Below are 22,304 nucleotides of genomic sequence, written 5' to 3'. Positions count from 1 at the left end.
CTAATTTTACGTATCATACTTAATTATTTTTCAATATATCTTGATAAACTTAAAATTGATTGAAAATTCTAGGAAAATTAGATTTGATGCTACTAATCATTGTTTGAAACAAAGAAAATGGCCGGTGAAGAGATTTCTGGATATGAATATCATAATTTATGCCGATAAGTTTTCATGAGTATTTTTCATTGTATGTTAAATTTTAAGTTGTAAGAGTTCGCTTTGAATTTTTAATTTTTTATAATAAAAAATTAAAAAAATAGATTTAAATCAAGTCGAATCAACATCAATCGGACATTAAAAATTTAGATAGATATTAATAAAGGAAGCGTAATCATTAAAAAAAAAAACACAAACATAGTTTTAAGATGTAATACATTGTAGATATAAGTTCATACACAAATATGTTTGCTATTGGTGCTTCATTATAGAGCACTTATTTAATTATTATGCAAATCACATATTAAAGCATAACATGTTCATGATCATTTCTTCGGATATTTCACGAGATGAGCAGAAACATCCTTACTAAATTGGACAATAAACTCTAGCAAGGAGTAAGGATCTCGTATATTCTCATGGATCTTCTCATATTCTAAGGTCCAACGCGCCACACTGCCCTCTCCTTTAGGCGTAGCTTGAATTGTCAACTTGAAACTCTTATATTCCTTCAACACATCTCCTTCGATCACTTTGAAGACGGTTAACAAATACACATTATCTATGGTTTCAATTAGATCCTTAGCCACTGTAACAGACCCATCTGTTTTTCATTTTTATACTTGATTAATAATTTTTTTTTAAAACAAAGAAAATTACAATTGAAAAAGATTAAACGCTTACCATAGAAATATTTCCAGCAGATAATAGCGCCTTCCTTACCCCATTCACCTTCAAGAAGATCAACACCAAGAATTTTGTGAGGGGACATATTGGGTATAAGGTATGGTCGGAAACTGAAGACATCATGAAACTGATCTGCAGGAGCATCGATCCAAAAATGTATCTCTAATTTGCCCCATAGTGTCATTTTTAGTTTTTGAAAAAAAAAGATACAGAGTGAGTTTCTGGTAATGCTTATGATCACTGATGAATCTAATGATGCATGAAGTCCCTTGGCATTGCTTTCTATATATATATAGAAGTGGCATGAGCCTAATTGTCATTTGAGATATTTTCCTACTCAATTATTAAGCTGTGACTATTTTGAGTGATTTCAATTAGAATGTGTATTATGGGATGAAAAATATTGCAAATGCCTAAAATAATTTTCTTTCATTAAAATTATTATTATTATTATTAAGGTAATGTATCCTAAAATATTGGTTAAGGAGATGGGAAAGGCAAAAAGATAGAGGAAAAATAAGATGTAATATAGTTGACATTTCATTAAATAATAAATTAAATTTCATTTGCAATGAAAAATTAATTTTAAAATTATTTAAAAAAGAGAATGATAATAATTTATGTAAGTTTAATAATTTAAATAGTTAAATAATAGAAAATAAATTAAAATGATAATATAAATACTTATAAACTAATTTGAAATTATAAATATTTCAATATTTCAATAAAAATATAAATAAAAATATATTCAAAATAAATTTAATATATGAATAATTAAATCATAAAAATAATTAAATATATAGAGGGATTCCTTTGTCGGGGACAATATTTGTGAAAGTGTATTTTCAAATGTTTGGGGGAAATGTTTTTTGTGATATTTTTTTCTGGATATTATAATATGATAATTATTCATAAAAAAAATTTATAAATATACTTTATATTTTGAGTATAATAAAAATTTAAAGAAAAGGAGCAATAATAATGAGTGATAAGATTTCTTTTAATCTCTTACGATATTTGTAAAAAGTGTTTTAAAATTATTGAATTTTTTTTTTTTTTTTGTGATAAGATTATTTAAAGTCATGGGCAAATATTTATTGTATGGTTTAAATAAAGTAACTTTTCAGTCCTTAAATTAATTAATAAAAATATTTTTTTATTTATAAATCAAATAGTTTAATTCTTGAATTATAATATTTCTTTACCTAAATCTCAAATCCTTCCATATATTTTATTGGTAATTAAATAGAGTTCTTTAACTAAATAAAATAATTTAAAAAAATCCAATTGAAACTCAAATAATAATGAATCTAACATTTTTATATAGTGATTATTTAGTGAGTTTGATTTAAAATCAAATCGAATTTAATAAACTAAAAATTGAAATTTTAGTATTTATAAAAATTGAATTGAATTGATTTTGATCAGAAATCGAATTAAAATGAATCGATCTAATTTGATTTAATTCAGTTCGATTTGATCGGTTTAAACTTTTAATAAATTTTTTATTTTTTACGTTTTATTTTTAATGTTTTAAAGTTTAATTAGAATATTTTAAAATTAATGTGATTTAATTTCTCTATATTATTAAAAATAATATAATATTATCATTAATTGGTTCGGTTAAATTTTTTAATTTTTTTTTATCAAAACCGAATCCAATCAAAATAATTAAAATTTTTAAAATTAAAAATTAAATTAAAATAAATAAAAAATCAAATTAAATTTTCAAATTACTGCAATTCGATTTATATGTTTTGTTTAAACTGAATACTGCTTATCCCTAAATATATGTTTCTCATTCACTATAATTAAGTTTTGTGAAATAAAATAATTACTACAAATAAAAATAATAAGATAAGTTATGAATTTAGATTTATTTTTTTAATGTTAAATTTATTTTAAAATTTAGTTAAAATTTAATTTAAATTATTCAAATTTATATATAACAGTGAGTTAGTCTTAATAATTAAATAAAATATTTATATTAAAGTTTAAGTAAAATATTTATTTTTTATGTAAGATTAGGTATTTCTAGCTACTCGAATAGGGTGCCATAACTCATAGAGGTGTTTAGCATTATTTGATGAAAAATTTCAAAGAAATTTTAATATATAATTTTGATACATAAATAAATAATATGTTATTTTAAATTATAGTAAATCTCGCATTTAATTTATATATATATATATATATATATATATATATATATATATATATATATATATATATATATATATATATCATTAATAAATGAAAATGTGAATATATATGATAATCTAAAAGTGATATGCTACTTCTAGCTTGAATGAATTTCAGAGAGTAAATTATGCTGCGAAAATATCTTTCAATTTTTTATGTTTAGAATATTCAAAAGAAATAATTAATAAAAATTATTTTACTGATAAAAACATTAAATTATTTTTAAACACAATAACTTTTTTTAAAAAACAAAGTAAATAAAAATAAAAATTTAATTATTTTTTTAAAATATTTTTTTATGAAAAATATTTTATAAATATAGTTCTTTTATAAATAAATAGAATCTAAATCCTACCTCCAAATTATGATCTCTATTACAATATGTGTGAATAAGATCATGGTCTCTCATTTTATATATTATAATTAATTATCAACATGATAAATTTAAAATGGATCAATAAACTTTAGAAAAATTAACTAAATTGATAAATAGATACTACTAATTAATTATTTATTATCGATAAAAATTCAAAAAAAATAACTAGATCAATAAATAGATACTACTAATTAATTATTTATTGTCTGAAAAATCAGCAAAGAGATTCTTAGATATGAATATGTGAGGTTAATTTTTCATTCTATGTTAAATTTTAAACTACTAGAGTTGTTTTTTTTACTGTACTCTAATTCTCAATTTTTTATAGTAATAAATAAGAAAAAAATTTACATAGAAAATCAAAGATTTAAATAAATACTAAGAAAAGAAAACATAATTTAATATATTATAAGTATAAGTTCATACATAAAAATGTCGTTCACATTGGTGCTTCATTATAGAGCACTTATTTAATTATTAGGCAAACCACACACCAGAAAGTAATATATTTCATAGTCATTTCTTCTGGCATTCCATGAGATGAGCAGAAATATCCTTACTGCAATGAATAAGAAATTCGAGTAATGTATGGGGATCTGGTATATTTTCATTCAGCTTCTCATATTCCAAGGTCCAACGCACTAAACTGCCTTTTTCTTTGGGTGTAGCTTGAACAGTACCCTTGATACTCTTGTACTCCTTCAATATATCTCCTTCGATCACTTTGTAAGTGGTTGATAAATTCACATCATCTATGTTTTCAATTAACTCCTTTGCCACTTTGCGAGATCCATCTATTTTTTATTTTTATACTTATTAATAAATTTTAGAAAAAGTAAAGGAAAAAAAAAAGTGTGAATGGAAGAAGATTGAAGGTTTACCATGAGAATAATTCCAAAGGACGATGGTGCCTTCTTTACCCCATTCACCTTCATGGAGATCACAACCGTGAATTCTGTCAGGAGTCATATTAGGTACATGATGTGGTCTGCAACTGAAAACATCATGAAACTCAACTGCTGGAGCATCAATCTCAACGACACCCTCTAATTTGCCCACCAGTGTCATTTTTGTTTTTATAAAGAGAAAGAGTTTCTTGTGATGCTTATGGTGACTGAAGAATCTAATGGTGCAAAAAATCCTTTGACATTGCTTTCTTTATATAGAAGTGGCATGAGCCTAATTGAGATATTTTCCTACTCAATTATGAAGCTGTGACTATTCTAATTAATTTCAATTAGAACGTGTATTATGGGATGAAAAATATTGCAAATGCCTTAAATAATTTTCTTTGCAATTAAAATATTTTTGATACCTTATTCTGAGATATTTTAAATATATTTTAATTAATATATATTCTTGATATCTTCTCAATGCATTAGATATCTTGATAATTAAACTAATATCAAATTGGGGGAATATCATTCTCAATATAACTTATCAAATGAATTAAGTATTTTATTCTAATTGAACATTTAAATGCAACTATTTTTATTCTGATAAATCTTCAAAATAAAATTTATTAATTTCAAGCATGTAAATATTTTATTAATTAAATTATTCATTTGCATAATTTAATTAAATTTTAATTTTAACTTTTCTAAACCCTCCAAGCTCTTTCTTTATTATTTTTAAAAATTATATTTTTTTTCCACTTAAAATGTTAATTTCTAAATTGGATGTATGAAGAGAAATATTGACTATGTTAAGTTTTTCTGTATATATTAATAAAATAAAAATTTTGAGGAAAGGGGCAATAATATTGAGTGATAAGATTTCTTTTAATCACTTGTAATAAAAGGTGTTTTTAAATTATTGGGGGAAAATAAATGCGAAATCTCCGCATAGATTTTTTCATGCTAACTTAAGTTAGTATCCACATGATGCATTAAGTTTTTTAATATATTAATAAAATAATTATTTATAAAAAAAAACTTTATAATATACTTTTTATTTTACAAAAAAGACAATAATAGTGAGTGATAAGATTTTTTTATCACATATAATATTTGTAAAAAGGTGTTTCTAAATTATTGGGAGCAAATAAATATGAAATCTCCATATAGAATTTTATTTATTTATTTATTTATTTTTTGTGTTAAGGTGATGTAAGGTTATGAGCAAATATTTATTGTACAGTTTAAAAACTTCCAGTCCTGAAATTAATTAATAAAGAAAATCAAATGTTTTAATTCCTGAATTATAATTCAACATTTAATTTCTATCAACTTTTCATTATCTAATTGTAGAATAACTAACCCTTATTAATATTTCTTTACATAAAATTCAAATCCTTCCATTTATTTTATTGGTAACCAAACAGAATTATTTAACTAAATAAAATCATTAAAAAAATTCAATTGAAATTCAACTAACAATAAATCCAACATTCAAGCAAGCTCCTCCACGCGATATCTTCCACGTGGTTGAGCTTAGTTGGACAAAACAACTACCACGGCTAAAAATAATAGGATAAGTTGTGAAATTTATTCGAATTTCAAAGTGAATTATTATTTTTAGTGTTGAATTAAAATAATCAAATCTGTTTTAAAATCCGGTTACTACGTCTTGAATAATTTACAAACTTAATTTTTTATTTTTTAAATAATAAGATATATAAATTCAATTTTTCATTTATAATTTCTATTTTAAAATTTAATATTCGTATTATTCTATTTTTTTAAATTAGAATATATAAAAAATATTATAGATATTATTAAAAAAAATTTATAATATTTAATTATTTATATAAAAGAATTCAAGTAAATAGTTACTCCATATATAAAACTTAAACATAATCCAACCCTAAACTTATTTTAATTGCTTTCAATCAAATGATTTAGAGATTTAAAAGGTAAAGGAATTTCTTACATAAATAAGGGTACTTTTGGTATTTAGAAGTCATTATGTATATATAAAATCAGTTTTTATTTTATATTATATATTTTAATTTATAAACATAGAGTCTATATTAAAATTTATATATATTTTTTAATTTTATTTTTTTATTATTTTTCTATTTCTAAAAAATATCACCTCAAATTGTTATTTTTTTATTAAATATCTCAACTAAATAATGTATTATTAATTAACTCAAATAAATATTTAATTATTTAATTAAATTAATACAAATAACAATTAATATATTTGAGTGATTTAATTTAAATAATTTATTTATTATTATTAATTAAGTTTTGAATTGTTCTCTTATAATAGATTAATTAATCAAATTTTAATTAGTAAATACGAATTCGATGGATTAATAAATTAAATAATTTATTTATTATTAAAATACGCATAATAATTTATGATGCAATAGATATAAGACTTAAAACATGATCCTTAATAAAATAAAATTTATTTTTAATGTATTTATATATATTTCTATAAAAATAAATAACCATATAATATTTATATGTATTTTATAAGTATATTATTTATTAATATATATTAAAATTTATAATAATAAAAAAATATAATAAATAAATATTAAAAAAAATTAAAATTAAAGTTGATTGAAAAAATCACTTACAAAATATCTATTAATTATCAGTTATTTTTTAGAAGTTTATCGACACATAGATTAATTATTTTGAAACTGATAATTATCAAATAAAAAAAATAAACCAAATATTCACTAAATAAATAATTTAATTATAACTTTGAAACACTAAATCCGTCATATCTATTTATAGAAAAGATAATAATTATTGATGATGATGATAGAGTAACCACATAAAAAGTACAAAAGAATCAGGAAAACAGAAGAAGCTGACGGAAAGCCATGCAAAGCAGCCCTAGGAAATAAAAACCAACAAAGAAACAAATTATGGCGAGGCATAGCTTTCTTGAGAATTTCCTTTCCAACTGGGAAGCTGAATCTTTTTGGCGATGATTCTCCAAGACATGGTCTGTCAGAAGATTTGAATTTGCTAGACTTATTCATGATACCAGGAACACTCCAATATCTGAGTAATTTGTGGATTGACGCTTCGTCCCTTTCTTGCATTACGGATAGAGAGAGACTAGTATTATCGGAAGCGGGACACGTGTAATTTACATGCATATGATCAAATGGTAAAAAGAGGATTGGTTGTGTGGTTGAAAAGAAATTTGTTAATAAATATTATTAAATATTTAGACTCAATTCATAATTTCTTAAAATTTTAAATTTACAAACATCATAATAATTAAATACAACTTAATCACCTTCTAAATTTAAATTTTATAAAATAGATTCTAAATTTGAAAAAGTTAGATGAAGGAAATTTTATTATTTTTATTAAAATTTAAAGTATAATTAATAACAAATGAAATAAATTTTTATTTTTTTTTAAATCATCAATCTGATATAGTTAATTTATATTTAATGATTATAGATTCACACAAAATGAGGAAGACTTTGTAATTTCGTTATAAATATATTTTTAGAATTTAATTATAATATATATTGTCATTTTTAATAAATTGTTTCAGATTTTAATAATTTTCCAAAAGGGTAGAAACATTTTTTAAAATTAAAGTAAATGCCTTTAAATTTGCCTCCAATTTGCCTGATAATGACATTTTTGTTTTTCAACAAAAAGAAAGAGAGAGAAAAGGTTTTTGGAGATGTTATGATCACTGATAAACTATTGGTGCAGAAAGGCTGTTGGCATCGCTTTCCTTATAAAGAAGTGATATGGGCTTAGTTGTCATTTAATATATATATATAATTTATTTATTTTTAATATTGTATAAATTTTTCCCTACTCCATTATGGAGTGAATATGGGAGGAAAAATGTTGCAAATGCCTTTAATGAATGTAAATGTCCTCAAAATACTGTAAAAATGGCTTAGGCTTTTTCTTTTTCTAAAAAAAATCATTCAAGATACCCTTCAGAGATTTGTTCACGACGAATAACATTGACATTTAAGGAGCATCTAATTGTAGAGAGCGCTGTTGTTAGAAAATAATGTTGAAGGAGATAAAAAAATTATATGTAAAAGTCAAGTATAACATATTTGGATATAAAGTGATAATATAAAGATATTTGATGAAATCTATTTTAACTCTAAAGTTTTGTAAAAACATTTTTTATAAGAAGAAGCCATGGAAAAAGAAGAAGGCTTCTGATCGGTGTAAGTGGCTAATATGTAAAACAAGGAAGAGGAAAACAAACAATATAGCAGTACGTCAACCATGTACGGAAGAAATGGCAAGAGGCATGGACCACAAATAAATACAAAGTAAAGTATTCAAAATTTGCCTCAAACTGGATGAATGAGATTGGTGAATCTGGCACCAGAATATCTAAACATAGTTATAGATTTATTTCACACAGTTTATACACAGGTAAAGGATGGTAATTAGTTATTATAATAATGAATTTGATTAATTTAATGATTTTTGTAATTATATTATTTAATAATAATAGTAAACGTTGTGGTAAGCCGAAGATGCTTAGAAAAGAGCCACATTCGCACAAGCTATTTGAAGTCACTCACAAAAAGAAGAAAACATTTTGGCCCATTTTTGGTTATGATGTATGTTATTAAAAACTTATTGCATATTATGAGTCAGCTCGTAGTCCAGCGTGCATAAACTCCTCCACCATGTTCTTCTCAACTTCAAAAGGACCATCATATCCTCCACAGGTACTTCGCATCCTAGAGCTGATAATAATGGTTCACATGATTATCTTGAATCTCTTATTTGATTTTTTTTTATATTTAACATATTAAATACATTTTGGGATATTTGTGTTTTTAGAAGGTTCAGCATAATTGCACATGAGTTATTATAATGAAGTATTTGTTGACTAAATGACTTATTTTATTATTATAATAAAGTATTTGTTGATAGTATTATGTTAAATTTATTATAAGTATAATTTTAAATGTGTATTTTTATTGTTAAATCATCTATTTAATTATGTATTTAATAGGTGTTTTAATGATTATGAATTGATTGATAATTTAATATATGGAAATAGAGAAATTAAAAATAGATTTTAGAAAAAAATTTATTTATAAGGTAAATAATCTTAAACCGAATTTGTCAATCTATTATACAAACATATTATAAATATTTTACAAATAAAAAATATGTTTGTAATATAAATATATTGTAAATATTTTATAAATATAAATTCTATTTGCAATACAAACAAATAACCCGTTTAAGAATTTGATTATAATACAAATAGATACTTACAAATAGATTTTATTTTTTACAAATTATAAAAATTTTTACAAATTATAATTTTTTTAACGTCTAAAAATAGATTGTTGGTTCAGATTACTGTTGAATCTAACTAATTAAAGGAACATAATTGAATTGTTTAATTATAGAAAGTGCATGCTGAGAAAATCAAATCAATTTGATTTTGTTCAATTTAATTTAAAATTGGTTGAGCTGATTTCTTATACTTTATTTAATTACATCTTAATTTTTCTTTATTTCATAAATTTTACTATAATTTAAATTTAAAAACCAATAATTTAAATCTAATGTAGGAGCTCTCTGTTCAGTTTAATTTGTACGAAATATTTTTAGCCAATAATCAAACTAATAAGATCAAAATTATCAAACTGATGAATTAAATCAATAAACCGAACTATTTTTATTTTAAAATCAAATTAAATTTCTAAATTATAACAATTCAATCTGTTTTTTCAATTTCAATTGATCAATTTTCATGTATCTAAAGTTTTTTATCTGAATTTTTATATTTTAAATTTATTTCACATTTTATTATTATTTTAATATTATTGAATTAAAATTAATTAATAAATTTCTATTTTTAGTAATGTTGATACTTCATAATTTGATGATAGAATGATATTATTATATCCCTTTTCTACTTTCTTTCTATCAAAAAGTATTCTTTTTTAAAATTATTATTAATTAAATTTTATTGGTAAACATTAAAATTTCCTCAGTAAATTATATATTTTTTGTTTTTTTTTTCTATTTCTCTTATTTTTTTAATTTCATGTTTCTTATTAATTAATTAATTAATTAGTTATATCTCTTTGTTGTAAAAAAAAAAATTAATTATATCTCTTCAAATATAATTAATCATACTATCAACAATTGCATTCTAAATTTTGTAAATTGAAAAACTTAGACAAAGAAAATTTAATTAGCAAAATTTATGTTACAGTTAACAATAAATAAGACAATTTTTTATTTTATTATTAAAAATCATCAATATAACATAATTAATTTATATTTAATTCTCATAAAGGCCTAATTGCTTAATTGTAATTTTTTTCTCTGCGATGTAAAAAAAAAAAATTAATATGTTCGCATAAAGGCCTAAATTCCTAGATCTGTCATATTAAACGTCTTGAAAATTTTCATCTCATGTGGGAGGTCAAGAACATAGGCATTGTCATTGATCTTATGAATGATCCGGAATAGACCAATCTTCTTGGTGTCAAATTTTTTCTGTCCTCCACCACGCTCCTTGCGTAAATACACCATAATTTGGTCACCGACATTGAAGGACTTGAAACGCTTATGTTTATCAGCTGTAGCTTTATATTTGTCATTGGCTTCTGTAAGACATTGTTGCACCTGTTTGAAACATTCACATGCTGCTTTGCCAAGTTGCTTGCTACAATACTGTTGTGAGAACCTGTGGGAAGGGCAACAAGATCAACTGTATGCGCTGGGACTTTCCTGTACGCAACAGCAAATGGTGACATCTTTGCGGAGCTATGGACAACACTGTTGTTAGCAAATTCCACCAGGTCTTGGAGGATTTCACTCTCCTTTGGACTCATCTTGTAATGAGGCAGATTCAATAGTTTTGATCTAGGAATGAGATCAATTTGATATTGAATATCCCGCAGAGGTGGAAGCTTGGATGATTCCTCCACTATCTTAGAAAACTCCTTCAATAGCTCTTTGACGGGTGGTGTTAAAGATGGTGCATCCTCCATTGTACCTTTTGCTCTCACCAATAAGGCCAGTGTGCCTTCAGATTTCTCAACTATGCCTGATAGCCTCTGTACTCCCGTGGAAACAGCAACAATATTCTTGCCTTCCATTTTAGAATGTTTAACAGAACCGGAAGGCAAGATAGTAATCTTCTTTTGATTCCACGTGAACATGTATGAATTCTTTTTTCCTTTGTGCAATGCATCAACATCGAACTGCTAAGGGCAACCTAGCAAAATTCCACAGCAATCCATATCCACAACATCACAATTAACAAGTTCAGCATAAGATTTACCGATCGAGATAGGCACGCTGCAGATTTTATTGATCTCAATTATCGGACCTTCCTTAATTATCCGACTTTGTATGGCGAAGGGTGCGGCTGTGTAGGCAACTGCAATTTCTCCACCAATTGCTTAGCTATCAGATTCACACAACTGCAGCTATCTATGATTAGCCTGCAAATTGCCTCTCCTACTCGACACTTTGCCTGGAAAATCTTCCTCCTTTGCGTCTCATCCTCCTGTTTTTTTGAACATAAGATTTTCTTCACCACATAGGTGACCTCAGGATTGGAGGCCACAGGATTGGCGACTGGCTGAGGGTGTGCGGCGGCGGCGGGTTGGTGGATTCCCTGCTGTAGGGTCAATTGTCTGATCATCTCCCTTAATTCTGCCAAAGATGCCTCAATCGCAACAAGCCGCACCTCTTGGTTATCTACCATGGTCGAACTTTGCTCTGATACCAATCTGATAAAGGACTATTTAGACTCCGTCAGGAGTTTCAGCAAGAAATTATGAAGAAGTGAATAATATAATATTAAATGTAGCTCCAATCCTACAATGAGCTATAATACACTGCTTTAAATAAAATAATAATAACAACTGCTGTAGCAACTAAATAAGAGAAAGCGAAGAAAGTGGAGAAAATGACTAAGCTATTTCAGGTAATCAAACCCATTACCCGTGGGATCCTAACCACTAAGACTTATTCAAACTAAACATATTTACAATAATACACCTTATCTCTCCACAGCTCTAGCACATGGCATCCAGCCTTATAACTCCAGAGGGATATTTGCATCCTTATAACCCCTTAAGTCATTATCCCCCCTCAAACTTTGTCGGGGCTGCAGACAAAGTTTGTGACAAAATTGAGCCAGGCGAGCCTTTGTCATGGGCTTTATAAAAATGTCAGCCAGTTGTAATGACGACGGAATATGCTTAGTAGTTAAAACCCCTTGAGCAACGCGTTCTCTTACATAATGATAGTCTAGAGCAATGTGTTTGCTACAAGCATGTAGTACAGGATTAACAAAAAGATACAAGGCACTTAAGTTGTCACCATGAAGAACCGGAGGATGATGGATGGAAACTCGTAAATCAGCCAATAAATAGCCCAACCATGTGAGCTCGGCGGCAGCATGAGCCATAGCTCGATACTCCGCCTCGGTGCTGGAACGAGCCACTGTATTCTGTTTCTTGGCACACCATGAAATTATATGTGAACCTAGAAAAGTACAATAGCCGGTGGTGGATCTCCGAGTAGTTTGTAATACCCGGCTAGACTCCGGTATCGGAATTCCTACCGTCCGGTGGAATTTCGGATGTTGGAGACCTCTAGAAGGGTAAAACTATGTTTTCATGAAATGTTTTAATGTTTTTGATCATTTTAAGTAAAGAGGAAATGAGTTTTTAGAATAAAAACACCCTAGGAGGAAACTCAGGTTCGGCCGCCGAAACTCAAGTTCGGCCGCCGAACATGCATGCGTTGCGGGTGTGCTTTAGGCCTCCGAAAGCATAAGTGAGGAAAGTCCAGGTTCGGCCGCTGATAGGCGGTTGTCGAAGCCGTCAAAAATAAACCTATTAAACAATCAACAATAAACTTGTAGATAGTGGCAATAGGGTCGAACCACAGGGAATTGACACTAAAGATCTTCCTAATAATAACCAAGATGAGTAAATAACAAATAATTAAAAGATGGGGGTTTGATTTGATGATTAAAATTAAATAGCAAAAGAAAGCAATAATTTAAATAGATGAGAATTTCAATGAGAAAGAGATTCTAGCTGAAGTGTGAGTCTAATTCAGTTTGTTCAGAATTGATCATTGATTATTAAAGACTCCTATTTGATTTCAATAAATCAGTTTTGGTTGTGGAAGACGCTTCTCACAATCCAAATTCTTCCTTAGTTCTAGTTTGATTAGGAAACGTTCGCTAATCAAACACTAATCAACAAGTTGCCAAGGAATGTCCTTGGGGCATTGTAGCATCGAACAACTGTTGATTGCATTAAGACTTAGAAAAACCCAATTCTATCCTTGCCAACCGCGTGGTCAAGTTTAGATTATGCAACTTGATTAAATGTGTATTTGAACAACCTAAGCAATTACGGACCTAAATCATTCAAACAATATTACTTAAGCAATTTAAAAGCAATGGGCCCTTATTGATTCTAAAAGCAAAGTAATAATTATGGAAAAGATCAGTTTGCATAAATATTGAAACAAACAAGAGTTCAACAATGGAGTATTAAACCTCCCAATTCATCACAAATCTGAATATTCTCAACTTCAGCTAGAAAATAATGAATTTAGCCACTCATGGTGACTAAAATACACAAAAAGATTAAAAGAAGAGAAAAGGGAAAAGTTGCAGAGCTTCTGGCGAAGGGGAGAGTATGCTGAATTGCTATCTCGATCATGCCTTTGCTGGTTTTGAGACTACCCTTTTATAGCTGAAGAATTGTCTAGGGTTTTGAAATCCCTTTTTGATTTGATGTTGGACTACTCTTTTGATGTTGAATTTGATTGCAATTGGATTTCCTTGGATGAGAAGTTCTTTCGTGGCTCTTGGATAAGTGTTGGTAGTGATTGGATTGGATTTGGACTTCTGAAAATTCGGATTTCTGTTTGCTGTCCATTTTCCCGCTCTGCTGTAATTTTCTGCTATCAAAGTGATTTGCCCGGCGATTTGACCAGTTTCTTGGGCAAATCACTGGGCAAATCGCTTCTCTGTGAGTCAGTCCTCTATGCCTCTGCGAGTGATTTGGCCAGTGATTCTCGATTGTCTTGGTCAAATCGCTTGCCCATGTCACTGCTGTCTGTTGCCTCTGGGTATCTGTTTTAGCTTGATCTGGGCAGTGACTGGAGCAGATTTTTGGGCAAATCACTGGGCAAATCATCCTTTTGCAAATTTTCTGCACTTTTTCTCCCATTTTCTAGATTCTTCCTTTTCTGTAAAAACAAGATAAAAACCATAAATTAAGCTAGAAAATGTGTAAATAAGCAATAAAAGAGATAATAAAAATGTGGCTAAATTGTGCTTGATCAAATACCCCCACACCTAGCTTTTTGCTTGTCCTCAAGCAACAAATAACTTAGCCAATCAAGCCCCTTTTCCTTAGAGCCTAAGTACCACTTAATCAGCTCCCCCTAGACTCCTAATCTGAATTATCACAGTATAGAGTACATGCACTAAGGTCATCCTCTCCTTTCCTTGTTTCCTTTCACCTACCATGGTCAAGAGAAAGGTTTTTGAATCAATCATGCTTATTCCTTTATGTTAGTTTTAATGCAACCCCTAGGAGTGACCTGCCACCTTCTCTCTTTCTCCTTTTTATTTATATTTTTATTTTCAGCAGCACTTATTCTTATTCTTGCCTGAAAAAGTCACTAACCTTTTTACGCGATTGTGTACATGGGTGATACACCCCCGGTTACTCAGTTAGTCACTTGTTCAAGTGGCTACTAGCTCTGTTCATAGTCTAGACCATCGAAACTTATTTGCTTGAAAAAATTACTGACCTTTTTACGCGATTGTGTACATGGGTGATACACCCCCGGTTACTCAGTCAGTTACTTCTCCAAGTGGCTATTAGGCTCAGTTCATAGTCTTAGACCATTGGAACAAGTTTGTGATTTGTGCTTTGTGCTGGTTTTTCATGATAATTTGGGCAAATCAGCTCATAGGGAGTTACACTCACTTTGTGTTTGCATGTATTTGTATTTTAATTTCCCTTGACCACAACAAGTTTAAGGGTTCAATTCAAGTAAAGAACTTCCTAAGTGAAGGTAGCATACTGTGAGTAATTCAACTAAGGCTTAGAGGGGTGGCCAATCAATGGGGTCATGAGATAAGGGCACTCTTTCAACCTTGTTATTTATGTTGAGTAAAGCAACTAGCTACAAAATTCTGTGTGTGTGTGATAGGAGTGTGAAAAAAAATTCTGGTGTGTGCAAAAAGGGGTAAAAAAAAACAAAAAGAAACAAAAAGAAATCAAAAGGATTGACAGATCAAAAGAATGGAATAAAGACTCTCCAGTACCCCCACACCTATCCCACATATTGTCCTCAATGTGTAAGTATATATATAAAAGAATGAAAAAGGAAAGGGAAAGATATTTCCTGGCCTGAGGGTGATTTGACCAGTGACTTGAGCAAGTACTGGGCAAATGACTGGGCAGATCGCTATCAGTGACGGTGCTGGGGCAGAAAGTGGTCCACCAGCAGGTTCAACAAGTGCTCCATCCTCTGCATTTGGTCCTCAATCCTACTGAGATGAGCCTCGACTGTCTGGTTGGGGGCTTCGTCTTCGTGTGGCTGAGGAGCATCCTGCTGAGGGGCTGCTGGTGGTGGCTCATTTGCTGGTCCTTGGCCTATTGCCTGGGTTGCCTCATTTACTGGTTCTGCGGTGGAGGCTGGCTGCTGTGTGCTGGTGCTTATGGTGACTTTCTTCCTTCTGAAAACACGCTCATGGCGTGGCGTTACTGGACCTGCAGGTGCAATAGAAAAAACATCCCCCACCTTACAAAGCAACCCCATATCATCCAATGTGCGTAAGTCCAAGGGGGTTGTTTTGGGGGTGGGGGAGAGGTCAGTATATGCGGGGTGCAATAGCTTGAGATTCACTGCAATGGCAGTGATCAAAGGACCAAAAATCAAGGGCCTATTATATTGTATAATGCTGGATAGTTGGGTGGCAACCCAATATCCAAGATGTATTTTCCTGCCCCTGTGCATGCACCAAAGGAAATACAACTCAGTTCTGGTCAGGATGTTGGAGGCATCCTTCCTCCCAGAGAATGTGTAGGCCAGGTATCTGTGAAGGTATTTCAGACTGGGGTTGCTGAGGTATAGGTCCTTGGACCTAGTGGGTGAGTATGAGTCAGGTGGATTATCACTGAGTTCCAAGTACGCAGAGTTTTGATCAAACTCAGCAGGGAAGTCCCAGGTTGACTGTGGGCATTCACAGCCCATGGCTATGGCGAACTCCTGCAGGGATAAGCGAAATCGCTTCCCCAACAATCTAAATCTAATGGTGCCAGGTGTGTGTATGTTGTGCATGGCAGGTTTATCAAAATAAAATGTGGTGAAAAACTCCTGTGTGAGTTCCAGGAAGGATGGCATGCGCAGGAGGAAGAAAGTGTCCCAGCCAATAGCAGAAATTAGAGAACGTACCTGGGAATGTAGTTTCAGTGCTCCAAGGGTGGCATGATGGATATACTTACCTGGATGATATGGTAAGGATGAAATTTTAAGCAGCCTGGTGCGTTCAGAAATTTTGTTGAATGTCAGTGCTTTGACGATGTGATCTGGGTGTGTTGGCCTGGGCAAATCGCTGGGCAAATTGCTGGGCATATCACTGAGTGTGTCTGTGGGCACATCGCTAGGCACATCACTTGGTAAGTCCCTGGGCGCATCGCTGAGCATAGCGCTGGTGAAGTCAGTAGGCGCATCGCTAGGCACATTGCTTGGCATATGGCTGGGCACAGCGTTGGGCACATCGCTGGTGGAATCAGTTGGCGCATCAGTGTCTTTGGCGATGGTAGGTTCCGGTTCTGGCTCGAACCTCGGTGGCGATTGAGTTCTTGGCCGTTTCTGGCTGTGGCCGGTGGGAGTGGTGGTTTCGGGGAACTTTTTGCCCTCAGGGCCTGCCGTCGGGGCTAATGTGGATGGCGGCGTTCTTGGCCGTTTCTTTTGCCGGCGATATATCTGGACGGCCGGTGAATCGGTGCGTCCTGTTCCTGTGCTTGTGGCCGGTGGTGTTTCGGCGCTGGCGGTGGCTGGTGGAGGGGCATCTTGCGCCTCGTCATCGCTGTCGGAAGGGACGGGTCTCGGAAGCCCTAATTTCTTCCACATGAACGGTCCGCCGGTGGCCTTCATCTTGATCCTTACCATGGTGCCGGTGGGTGAGTGGTGGTCGGAGAGGAAAGGAGAAATCTTGAAGAAGAAGAAGAGATAAAACAGTAGTTTAGCTTAAAGAGTAAAAATAAAAGAAAAGACTACTTAAAGTGATTAGGGAATGTGATATGCCCTGATCATTAAATGCTGGCCCTCTGGATTTATGACAGGGTGATTTGCCCAGTGATTTGGGTAAGCAGTGGGCAAATCACTTGGCCAGACCGCTTCTCCTTTGCAGTTGCTGGGTTGGTACTGTTCACGCCCTTTTCTGATGATGTGCTTGATTTTGCGATTGGACCGGTGATCTTGGTCAAATTATCTGGGCAATTGGGCAAATCACTGCCCCGATCACTTGTGACTATGGTACATTCAGTCGATTTGCCCGGCGATTTGAGCAAGTATTGGGCAAATCACTGCATCTGGGCTGCCTCCCAGTAGCGCCCTGTTTTCTGTCTTGGGCTGGACTTCAGTGTCTTGCTCAGCAGTCTTGGGAAGGGGGATCCAAGGGAACCTCCTCCACAACATGGACAGTAAAACTTTCATAGAATCTCTTCAAACGATGCCCATTAACTTTGAAAACTTTGCTTGTTTGTGGGCTTCTAATGTCAACAGCTCCATGTGGATAAACATGCTCAACCAAAAATGGCCCAATCCACCTAGACCGAAGCTTTCCAGGGAATAATTTGAACCTGGAATCAAAGAGCAAAACCTTATCACCAACCTGGAAGTGTTTTCTGGAGATGTTCTTGTCATGGAAAGCTTTGGTCCTTGCTTTATAATCCCATGAAGCTTCATATGCATCACGCCTAATCTCCTCAAGCTCTTGAATCTGTAATTTTCTGTGAACTCCAGCCTCTTTTTCATCAAGATTGCAGCTCTTCACAGCCCAATAGGCTTTGTGTTCAAGTTCCACAGGTAGGTGGCATGCTTTCCCATAAATCAGCCTATATGGGGACATCCCAATTGGAGTCTTATATGCTGTTCTATATGCCCATAATGCATCATTGAGGCGTGTACTCCAGTCCTTTCGATTTGGGCAGACCGTTTTCTCCAAGATGGACTTTATCTCCCTGTTTGATACTTCAGCCAGCCCATTTGTTTGAGGATGATAGGCAGTAGATGTTCTATGGATGACATGGTGCTTCTTGAGGAGAGATTCTACTACCTTGTTGCAAAAATGGGTGCCTCGGTCACTGATTATGGCTTTGGGCAGTCCAAATCTTGAGAAAATGTGGGATTTTACAAAATCGCACACTGTTTTTGCATCATCAGCTCTTGTTGCTTTGGCCTCAATCCACTTGGACACATAATCCACAGCAAGTAGTATGTAGGTGTTGCCAAAGGAAGGTGGGAATGGTCCTATGAAGTCAATGCCCCATATGTCAAAGATTTCACACACCATGATGGGTGCTTGAGGCATTTCACTTCTTTTGCCAATGTTTCCTGTGTGTTGGCATCTGGCACATGACCTACAAAATAAATAAGCATCTCTAAATATGTTAGGCCAAAATAATCCACTTTCAAGGACTTTCAAGGCTGTCTTGCGTGGCCCAAAGTGTCCTCCACAGCTGTAAGAGTGGCAGAAAGTTAGGACAGATGTAATCTCATGGTTTGGGATGCATCTCCTTATGACTTGGTCTGCACAATGCTTCCATAGGTAAGGCTCATCCCACACAAAATACCTTGCATCTTTCTTGATCTTGTCTCTCATGTGTTTGGGCAAACCAGTAGGTAAAACACCTGTGGCAAGGAAATTAGCAATATCAGCATACCATGGTTCTTCTTCTTGGACAGCAAAGAGGTGCTCATCGGGGAAGGTTTCATTGATGGGGCATGGTTCCTCTTTTGAAAGAATTCTGCTGAGGTGGTCAGCCACAAGGTTCTCCTTGCCTTTCTTGTCTCGGATCTCCAAGTCAAACTCTTGTAACAGCAATATCCATCTCACCAGCCTAGGTTTGGACTCCTTTTTCTTGATTAAATACCTTAGTGCAGCATGATCTGAGTATATAATCACCTTTGTACCAAGTAGGTAGGGTCTAAACTTCTCTAATGCAAACACAACAGCCAGCAACTCTTTTTCCGTGGTGGAATAATTGCATTGTGCAGTATCTAGGGTGCGTGAGGCATAATGAATGACATGAGGAGAGTTACCTATGCGCTGTCCCAATACTGCACCTATAGCAAAGTTGCTGGCATCACACATGATCTCAAATGGAAGGGTCCAATCAGGTGGCTGGATGACTGGGGCAGAAATGAGGAGTGATTTGATCAAATCAAAGGCTGATTTGCAGCTGTCATCAAAGTTGAATGGTACATCCTGCTGTAACAATCTGCAAAGAGGCTGAGTTATTTTAGAAAAATCCTTGATAAACCTCCTGTAAAAACCAGCATGTCCAAGGAATGATCGAATCTCCCTAATGCTGGTTGGGTAGGGCAGATTTTTGATGGTGTCAATTTTAGCTTTGTCCACCTCAATTCCTTTTGCTGAGACAATATGGCCTAAGATTAAGCCATGGCTGACCATAAAGTGGCACTTCTCATAGTTGAGAACCAAGTTTGTCTCCAAACACCTTTGAAGTATCTTTTCCAAGTTGGCTAGGCATTCATGAAATGAGTTGCCATACACAGTAAAGTCATCCATGAAGACTTCAATGATCTTCTCCACATAATCAGAAAAAATACTCATCATGCACCTTTGGAAAGTGGCTGGTGCATTGCAAAGACCGAAGGGCATCCTCCTAAATGCGAATGTGCCAAATGGGCATGTGAAAGTGGTCTTCTCTTGGTCTTCTGGTGCAACGGGGATTTGATAAAATCCAGAATATCCATCAAGGAGGCAGTAATGGCTTTTTCCAGCAAGTCTCTCAAGCATTTGGTCCATGAAGGGCAAGGGAAAGTGATCCTTCCTTGTGGCTGTGTTGAGCTTCCTGTAGTCCATGCAAACTCTCCACCCATTTTGTACACGAGTGGGTACTAGCTCTCCTTCAGAATTAGGGACAATGGTAATCCCAGTCTTCTTCGGTACCACATGGATGGGACTTACCCACTTACTGTCAGAAATGGGGTAGATTACCCCAATGTCTAGGAGCTTCACAATCTCCTTCTTAACAACCTCCATCATAGGTGGATTCAGCCTTCTTTGCGCCTCACGAATAGGTTTGCATTCATCCTCCATGAGAATTCTATGCATGCATGTTGCTGGTGAGATACCCTTTATGTCCTCCAATGTCCACCCAATTGCCTTCTTGTGCTTCCTCAATACATCCAGGAGCTTTTCCTCTTCTTCTTGGTTGAGCTGGTTGGAGATGATTACTGGAAGTGTATTTCCAGCTCCTAAGTAGGCATATTTGAGGTGGTTAGGCAGGGGTTTCAGATCTGGTGCATTTTCTGTCTGCTGGTTTTCAGTCTGCATGCTGTCTGATTTGAGCTGTGATTTGAGCAGATTTTTGGGCAAATCACTGGGCAAATCACCCACATCCAGCAAGTTACAACAGTCTGCTGTTTTGTCTTCTTCAGAGATGTTGCTGTCCACTTTTCCTTTCCTGCAAAGACCTTCATAAAGTAAGTTTTCCTGATCAAAATCAAAAATTTCTTGACTTAAATCATCAATAACATCAAGGCCATAAACATGAGAAACATCATTGGGGAATTTCATGGCATCATAAACATTAAATTTGATAACTTCCCCTTCAAACTCCATAGTCAATGTGCCATCATGCACATCAATTTTTGTTCTTGCTGTGCTTAAGAATGGTCTCCCGAGTAGGATATCAGAGGTAGTGTTGCTCTTGTCTTCCTCCATGTCAATAACATAAAAATCTGCTGGAAAGACTAATTGGTCCACTTGCACTAACACATCTTCTAGCACTCCCTTGGGATAGACAATGGATCGGTCAGCTAATTGGATCACAATGCTGGTGCCCTTGAGTGTACCTGCATTCAATAAGTTAAAAATAGACAGAGGCATGACATTTATTGAAGCTCCAAGGTCACACATGGCCTTCTTTATTCCCACATTGCCTATTTTGCATGAAACCGCAAACATTCCTCTATCTTTGCATTTGACTGGTAGTTTCCTTTGGATGACAGCTGAAACACACTCCCCCACACTTACCTTCTCACGTTCAGCAAGTTTCCTTCGGTTGGTGCATAGCTCTTTGAGAAATTTGGCATACCTTGGAATTTGCTTCACAGCATCAAGTAGGGGAATGTTGATTTCCACCTTGCGGAGTGTCTCCAATATCTCTTTTTCCTCTTTCTCCTTTTGGGACCTTGCAAATCTCTTTGGGAAGGGAGGAGGTGCCTTGAATTTCTCCATAGGTTGCTGTTTCTGCCTTTGACTGGATTCTGCCTGGTCTGTTGATTTGGGCAAAGCACTGTCTGCCTTCTCTGGAGAATTGGGCAAATCACTGCTGGACAGCTTAGTTTGCCCAGCGATCGGGTCAGTTTCTACAAGCAAACTGGGCAAATCACTGCCCTGATCACTTTCTGGCAGAATTTCTTCCATGCCCTGTTTTTGCACTTTTTCAGCCCTATTGTCTTGCAACTCCTTTCCACTCCTCAATGTGATGGCACTAGCATTTTGCCTTGGATTTATCTCAGTTTGGGAAGGTAGCTTTCCTTGTGATTCAATTTTGTTTAAGGATGAAGCCATTTGCCCCATTTGTTTCTCAAGATTCTGCACAGTATTTGCCAAATTTTTCACAATCTCTTCATCAAGGGATGCATTAGAATTTTGAGGTGCAGCTTGAGCTTGGTTCCTTTGC

At 32.9% G+C, this 22,304-nt stretch overlaps 2 protein-coding genes and 1 pseudogene across 2 annotated transcripts; all 3 read right to left on the bottom strand.

The window, feature by feature from the left end:
- Positions 1 to 328: 328 nt before the first annotated feature.
- LOC122722176 (MLP-like protein 43) lies at positions 329 to 1,042 on the bottom strand. The gene is made up of 2 exons (XM_043952234.1): positions 844 to 1,042; positions 329 to 763 (listed from the first exon to the last, which is right to left on the bottom strand). The coding sequence occupies exons 1-2, from the start codon at positions 1,028 to 1,030 to the stop codon at positions 486 to 488; spliced, it is 465 nt and encodes a 154-aa protein (XP_043808169.1). The 5' UTR covers positions 1,031 to 1,042; the 3' UTR covers positions 329 to 485.
- Positions 1,043 to 3,803: 2,761 nt separating this feature from the next.
- On the bottom strand, positions 3,804 to 4,549 carry LOC110604676 (MLP-like protein 43). Its single transcript, XM_021742944.2, has 2 exons — positions 4,306 to 4,549; positions 3,804 to 4,218 (listed from the first exon to the last, which is right to left on the bottom strand). The coding sequence occupies exons 1-2, from the start codon at positions 4,490 to 4,492 to the stop codon at positions 3,941 to 3,943; spliced, it is 465 nt and encodes a 154-aa protein (XP_021598636.1). The 5' UTR covers positions 4,493 to 4,549; the 3' UTR covers positions 3,804 to 3,940.
- Positions 4,550 to 12,412: 7,863 nt separating this feature from the next.
- On the bottom strand, positions 12,413 to 20,950 carry LOC122722243 (annotated as a pseudogene).
- Positions 20,951 to 22,304: the final 1,354 nt, after the last annotated feature.

This window comes from Manihot esculenta, chromosome 17 (assembly GCF_001659605.2).
Source record: "Manihot esculenta cultivar AM560-2 chromosome 17, M.esculenta_v8, whole genome shotgun sequence".
Lineage (NCBI taxonomy): Eukaryota > Viridiplantae > Streptophyta > Magnoliopsida > Malpighiales > Euphorbiaceae > Manihot > Manihot esculenta.
Note: the sequence above shows the minus strand (reverse complement) of the source record. Positions and strands in the feature narration are given on the sequence as shown.

What these genes read in the sequence shown, in the direction of transcription:
- LOC122722176 (XM_043952234.1), bottom strand. Translation starts at nt 1,030, where the DNA reads ATGACACTATGGGGCAAATTAGAGATACATTTTTGGATCGATGCTCCT. An exon ending in CTGCTGGAAATATTTCTATG is followed by an intron (nt 764 to 843) that starts GTAAGCGTTTAA and finishes AATGAAAAACAG; the next exon opens with ATGGGTCTGTTACAGTGGCT.
- LOC110604676 (XM_021742944.2), bottom strand. Translation starts at nt 4,492, where the DNA reads ATGACACTGGTGGGCAAATTAGAGGGTGTCGTTGAGATTGATGCTCCA. An exon ending in CCTTTGGAATTATTCTCATG is followed by an intron (nt 4,219 to 4,305) that starts GTAAACCTTCAA and finishes AATAAAAAATAG; the next exon opens with ATGGATCTCGCAAAGTGGCA.